A 7,143-nucleotide genomic window follows, 5' to 3' on the forward strand; every position below is an offset into this window, starting at 1 on the left:
CTGAAAACGCAATTCTCAGCTTTCAAACCCGTGGATTAACCAATAATTGATTTTATACTAACCAGGACATAAACGACACTGCGTGGTTCTTGACTTAATAATCACGATTTTTTAGCCAGTTCTCCAAGATGATTACGTTTTTAGCCAATTCCAAGCTGTAGCACTATTTCATTATTCATATCAAAATATTTCTCCAAAGATTATCCAATAATTTATTAAAATTTATCCAGAAGAGATAGCGTAGATTCAGTAAATTATCGTGTGGTCATATTAAATCGTCTGCTGTTGTCGAAGTATATAGTTGTTCTAGAAATAAATAGAATGAAGTGATGAAAATAGATCAGATACTCAATTATATACCAACTATATGTGTCTCAAATCAAAATTGAAAATGAAATCTGTACAACGGTGTGTTCTCTATGCAGAAAATTACTACCTTACTATCTGACAACTATTGTTTATCGTTATCTGTCACTGAACTGGCCTAATATTGTTATCTTCACCGTTTCTAACTGTTATCCAACTGTCTTCCGTATTCCAGTGAGCCATTAATCCTGAACTCATTGACAACTGCTTCAACCTTCGGTTTGGAGAATTTAAGGTACCATCTGTTTGGCTCCGATGGTATGAGGTTTCTGATTCATCTATGAAGCTCCAAATGCCTTGATCAAGAATACTAGTTGGCGAGCAGGCTGTATCATCTGTTAATTCCTTTGCATTGGATAATTCCTCAAGAAATGGATGCTTAACGAGTTGTTCAGCCGTCCATCGCTGTTTTGGATCTCTTCTTAAGCACTTGCTCAAGAAATCTTTTGCTTTGTCCGAAAGGAACGCTGGAAACTCCGGTAACTCTTCCGACAAGGCAATTCGAAAAAGTAGTGATGATGGATGGCTAAGATTAGGCCAAGGCGAACCGCCTGTGGCCATTTCAATAATCGTGCATCCTAATGCCCAAATATCAGCTGGAAATCCCTGCTCCTCCCCTTTTGCAACTTCTGGTGCCATGAACGCCGGTGTCCCTCCTATCGATGCTTCTCGATCATCCCTTATACCTTCCACCAGATTTTTTATCCTCTTGGCACAACCAAAATCTGAAATTTTAAGACCATCTTCTCCAATCAGAATGTTTCTCCCCTTGATATCACAGTGCGCTATACCAGTTGAATGGAGATATTCCAATCCTTGAACAATTTGGCGTGTGTAGTGAATGATCATGGATTCATCCAGCCGGCCACCGCACTTGTGAATGACGTCCACAAGCGTACCATTACGAACATATTCCATAATCAAATCGAACATGATTGTATTGTTGTGTCGAGTAATGTCATACCCTATGTACTCAACTACAAAAGGACTATTCAAAGAGGACAGAATCTTTTGCTCCCTTTGCAAGAACTCGGATTTCGATAGATATGCTGATTTGACAGCATATGAGTCACCTGACCCCGAAATGGCTATCGACACAGTGGCGGTTGCGCCGTGGCCTATGGTGTGCCCTCTGGTCCACTCCATTTCTGAGAAGTAAAATTGAATTGAAGAAGAAAGCTTTAGATTGGGTGTGCTGTGCTTGTATTTGGATTGGGACCTATATATATGGTGTCATTTTAAATTGAAAGGTCTGTCCAAAATTTAAATTAGTTGGGCAGTGGTTATTAGGTGTCCTCTCCCCCTCAATCGAGTTGACGATTCCTTTAACGGGAGTTAAGTAACGTGGCGAAATGTATGTGGAGGAAATTAGAGATTCGGAGTCAGGTGAGCGGCAATTACTTGGCAAAATGGGCTTTCATCACGTGGCATTAATATTTGGTACAAAAGTGTGTTAGCAGATTTGATTTGGATTGGACAATCCAAAATACTCAACATGCTTTGATGAACTTTGAAGATTAAACTTGGAAGTAATGGTTGGGTCTGTTGGGTTGAACTAACTAATAAGTTGATTTTGATTTCTGGGTATTCCACTTTTTGGTGGAAACTTAAAGTCAAATATGTATACATTAATTTTGTAAGAAAATTAAATTCGACTATCAAATTAGAACATAAACACCCTCAATAGTTTGGCAAATGATCCTAATATTAGGCAAATTAGGATAAGTCCCACTAAATTTTGGACTAATATTAAGGAAATTGCATTATTAATTAATAATAATATATGATAACCTACCTTCTAGATGCAAGAAAAGAATCATTTTTGGTATCTTACGATTTAAACCATATGAATGCAATTGTTCTTAACTTGTAAATCAAGGTTTTAAAAGTAACCAATATTAATGGACAATGAAGATGCTTGAAAAGCCCTAGTGATTGCAAATAATTCAATCACGATGGATGACTACTAAACAAAGCTATCACCTTTGACTACTAATGCACTCTACCCACTTAGAGAATCTAAATGCAAATGTGAATCAAGTTGATGTCATGGAGAAAATTAACGTCAAAAGCTTCATCTAGATTTAGGGTCTGTTTGATAGTAATTATGAAAACTGATTTTTTGACCGTGAAAGAGAAAAATATGTCTCAACTGTGAGTGAAGAAGTTAAAAATGGCAGTTAAAATAGTGAAATAATGGTCAAAAAATTGATTTTTTTTTTATCGTGAAAGAGAAAATTGGATCTCGTCTATGAGTGAAGAAATTAAAAAATGACAATTAGAATAGTGAAATAATGTTCAAAAAATTGATTTTTTTTCATTGAAAAATTGCTACCAAACTGGAGCTTATAAGTTTTGTTAGATGAAGTGACTCAACAAAATTAATATTTTATTTTCAAATTTATATTTCATATCCTGATTTAGAAGTGATTTTATTTTTATATTAAGACAATAAAAAACCTCAATAGCAATTCATAAAATTTAAAACAAAAAATAGATGACATTTATTAGATATCAATTGTAGATAAAAAGTCTTTCAACTTAAGTACAACCTAAACATCAATCCATAAAATTCACATTTTTACCACTTCAATTCTACACAAATCCATGGTTTAAATTTGTACACGTAGCACAAAATTTTGAAATCTATATAAAATTTGCAATAATAATAAATTTGGTAAAGACAGAATTTGAATGATATATTTATGATATTTTTTAAAAACAGAATAAACTTTTAAAAAAGTGATTTAACATGATGGATTCAAGTCTCCACATTACATATTTGATAAAAGTGTGAATTTATTAAGTTTTAAAGAGAAAAATGAACCCGTCCAACTAGTCATGATCCTCTCTGCCGCTTGAAATTTAAGATCGTTATTGCGATCTAAAAGAGTAAAGTTTGAAATTGGGAAAGAAGTGAGTTGGAGTTGGTTTGAAGTAGAAGCTAAGGGATTCAAGATGTTGTAACCAATTTTACCAAATTGAAGAGAACCACTCCTACAGCACACTAAACAACAATACTTGGAATTTAATTAGTAGTAAATTAATAAAATGACAAAATGAATGGACCATTCCATTGACTCCATTACTTGATAGGTGGTACCAAAATATGAGATCTATTGGGGTGATAAAACGTTACGAAATATTTTTATTTTAATTGCAATATTCAACTTATTTATTTGATAATAAAATAAAAATTATTTTCACAAAAAAAAAAAGAAAAAGAAAAAGAAAAAAAGAAAAGAAGAAGAAGAAGAAGATTATTTTAAAACTTACTTAAGTAAACATAATTTTCTTATGTTTAGCTAAACATGCATTATGTATCAATCAATTAAATACGTAGATCTACTTTGTAAACTAGTGGAATCAGGGGCGGACCCAACTGGGTCCCTAGGGTCACTTGACCCTCAAGCTTTTTCAAGGATTTTTTTTTTTTTTTTTTGGGTCTTAGTTTTCGGGTTCACTATGAAATATCGAACAAAGTTGAAATATTACATTCTTAATATCATTTTGAAGTACTCACGGCATAGTATTTTTCGTTGTTAATGTTGTGCGAAATAGCCAATCGTAGCAAATGTTACGACGCGTCAAAATAGGACGTTTGAAACTAATATTTCAATAATTTTGATAACAAGCCAACTTTAAAAAAAATTGACGATTATACATTAACCATATCCATAAATCTTCTATATCTGCTCGAAACTTATTTCGAGAACTATATCATAAACATAACGAATTATCTAAATGAATATCGAAAATAGTTAAACGTACGTCAAACGTGTATGCTAAAAAGAGACGTATAATTTTTTTAAAAAATAATTAATTGATTGAGAGGAAAAAGTAAAAATAATAAAAAAATTCCTAAAAATGATCAATTTTTTTTTTTAAATATATAAATTTTCTAGATATAAAAATAATCAAGATGAAAAAGTAGTATAACGGTTTATAACTCATATAAAGTAATAAAAAAAATTTCTTCCCTTTTTTAAAAAATTTGATTGTAACACCCTAATATAAAATGTTTGCGTCCGCCCCTGAGTGGAATGACTAAGATAGATAACCATCAAGAGCCATTTGTCACCAAAATGTCAAGTGCGTCTATTCTTTCCCTTTCTCCCATTTTCATTTGATTTTTTTCTTTTTCTTACGAGAAGACCGTGTAAAATGTCATAAATTAACGCTTTTTTACTTATGACTTTTTCTCTATCTTGTATTATCAGTCAACTAAATTAGACGGATCAACCATCAACTCGAGTCAATTAATGACCCCGATTTAAGTTGTGAATTCGGAGAAATGTATTTTTAAAAATAAAGTTTGACAAGATTCTAATAAACAAAAGGCTTATTAAAAACAAGCACGACAATCTTTTCCTTGATTGAATTTCAATAAATTAACGACTTGGGAATTTTTCCTCAATCCTCAAGGTTGAAAACTTTGTTCATGTGCAAATAATTATTTGAGATCGCTTATCTGTTTTTATTTGGACTTTCATCTACGTATCAAATTTAGTTTTATCGAATAATTTTGACTTGTTTAAAATTTAAAAATAAATAAATAAATAAAATAATGCCACAATCAAATAGCTGATTCAAACGTAAGCGTGAACTCGCTATTTGAATTTGTACTGTCTGTTAATGTTACTTATGGAATCATTTACAATCTCCTATCTTTACAAATTCCAACATAAATTTGCAATCTCCTATATTAACAAATTCAAAGATAAAACACCCCTCATGGGGTAGCCGAGTTGATAGAGTAGGTGAGCGCGAAGACCTTTGATCATGAATTCGATTCCCCCTACCAACACTTTTTCGGTCGATCCTGTTGCAAAGGGCTTGCTTAATGCGATTTACCTGACTAGCGTGGTTTGCAAGCTATTGCGTCAACTCGAGGGTTTACCCAGTGCGCACCCAAACGGTAACGGCTGTGGGTTCCCCTGTCCCAAAAAAAAAAAAAAAAAAAAAAAAATACAAAGGGGTATAATGTCAACCTATAATAAATAAATGACAAATAGAATATAAATAAAATAAACAGCTCTCACTTACTGAATTTTGACCTTTTTTTAGAGAGATGAGTTATTAAAAATTTGATGGTACCATTGATTTTTCGTTTTGACCATTTTTTGTTTGTTTAAAGTCTAAATAGTATTTGGACATTCATACCATCACTTAATCATATGAGGTGCATATGCATCATGCATGATTCACAGTTTAATTGGGTGGAAAGCATCACTAAGGATCAGCCATACTAATTAATGAAGGATTGAGAACAAAAGTACGACAAAGTAAAAAAGAATGGGGACAAAGTTGTTACATGAGGCAAAAGTTGGGGACAGTAAGTGCAATTAAACCTAAATATTTAAGCTATGGGGCAAAAAGTGGGATAATCAAATGTTGCATTCCTATGAAAACAAATTTATCTTCATTTTAAATTTATTTCTTATGTATAAAAAGAAAAAAGGGCACAGTCCAAACATCGCATCCATTCAAAGTTTTTTAAATTAGTGCTTTTTGACAACATGATTCTTGTCCTTGACTTTTAACCCAACCCCCCACACTATATATATCTCATAATTTCACAAAGAAATGTAAATACATCAAAACCAGGCTTAAGACACCATTTTCTTCCTTTAAGGTTCTTTATCAATCAACAATGACATCAAATTCAATCAAACTGTCCTTACTTATGTTTCTAGCCATAATCATGTGTACTTCACAAGTAGAACTTGGTCAGCTTAAAGAAACAAAAATGTCAATATATTTTCAAGATTGGTCAGGTGGACCTAATGCAACTATAATACAGATCACGATGGAACAACGTCCCAATAAGCTTCTTAATTTTACCAAATTTGGAGCCATCTTTGTCACCGATGATCCAGTAACAGAAGGGTTTGATGGAAGCTCGGCCCAGGTTGCACGAGCCCAAGGTATGTATGTGACTTCGGCTTTAGATGGATCTAATACACATGTCCTCATATCAATTGTCTTCACTAACGAGGAGTACAAAGGTAGTACTCTTGAAATACAAGGAAGCAGTGCTCAGTTTGATAGAGTAAGAGAAGTGGCGGTTGTGGGTGGCACTGGACAATTTCGCCTTGCACGAGGTTTTGTTACTTTTGAGACTATTTATTATGACCCTATTATTCACTACGCAGTTGTCCAATGTAACGTTACCGTATTACACTATTGATTGGGATAAAGAATTTATTTGAGTCGTAATAATAAATTTCTGAAATTAGTTTCAAATTTATTTTAATTACGAAACAAGTTATTTGTAGTGTGTTTGTTGAAGTCTCGTGCAGATGGCTTTTCCTAGTTTTATTTTATTTTTACTTGCTTTTTACCTTATTAGTAGTCCACATGCCCTTTATTACTTTTAGATGTTCGTCATTACTTAAATACATTTATATTACAAATGAGTTTCTTATTAGTTAAATATAAATATCTCATTTGACAAAAATTTTTATCAGAGATAGCGAAGTTCTTCTTGAAAATGCGATCTACAAGTATTCATGAGAGACTAATATTTTCATATAGATTCAAACTTCTTTGTTTAACTCGGCACAATTGTGTAGAAATTTGATTGGCATTAATAAATAAACACAAAAGGGCATATTTCTGAAATTTAAAACCTGGCAAATTGATTGACTAGTAAATAACACAAAAACGAATATTTGGATCTAAAGATTGGGTTTTACGCTGATATGCTAAAGAATATAACTCATTGGATTTCGTGGTCAAGAATAGGGATGGCAGAGAGGGGGGGGGGGGGGGGGC

General features: G+C 32.8%; 2 protein-coding genes across 2 annotated transcripts; one reads left to right on the top strand and one right to left on the bottom strand.

The window, feature by feature from the left end:
* Positions 1-352: 352 nt before the first annotated feature.
* LOC111385845 (mitogen-activated protein kinase kinase kinase 18-like) lies at positions 353-1,679 on the bottom strand. The gene has a single exon (XM_023010275.1). The coding sequence runs from the start codon at positions 1,510-1,512 to the stop codon at positions 472-474; it is 1,041 nt and encodes a 346-aa protein (XP_022866043.1). The 5' UTR covers positions 1,513-1,679; the 3' UTR covers positions 353-471.
* Positions 1,680-6,068: 4,389 nt separating this feature from the next.
* Positions 6,069-6,682, top strand: LOC111385850 (dirigent protein 1-like). Its single transcript, XM_023010278.1, has 2 exons — positions 6,069-6,530; positions 6,645-6,682. Exons 1-2 carry the CDS (start codon positions 6,071-6,073, stop codon positions 6,680-6,682), a joined length of 498 nt encoding a protein of 165 aa, XP_022866046.1. The 5' UTR covers positions 6,069-6,070.
* The last annotated feature ends 461 nt before the right edge of the window (positions 6,683-7,143 follow it).

Source organism: Olea europaea, unplaced genomic scaffold (assembly GCF_002742605.1).
Source record: "Olea europaea var. sylvestris unplaced genomic scaffold, O_europaea_v1 scaffold3308, whole genome shotgun sequence".
NCBI classification, from domain to species: Eukaryota; Viridiplantae; Streptophyta; class Magnoliopsida; order Lamiales; family Oleaceae; genus Olea; species Olea europaea.

Excerpts from the sequence above, each read along its gene's own strand:
- LOC111385845 (XM_023010275.1), bottom strand. The coding sequence starts at position 1,512 with ATGGAGTGGACCAGAGGGCACACCATAGGCCACGGCGCAACCGCCACT.
- LOC111385850 (XM_023010278.1), top strand. The coding sequence starts at position 6,071 with ATGTGTACTTCACAAGTAGAACTTGGTCAGCTTAAAGAAACAAAAATG. Across the intron at positions 6,531-6,644 it reads TCACTACGCAGTTGTCCAAT|TGTGTTTGTTGAAGTCTCGT; the intron begins GTAACGTTACCG and ends AGTTATTTGTAG.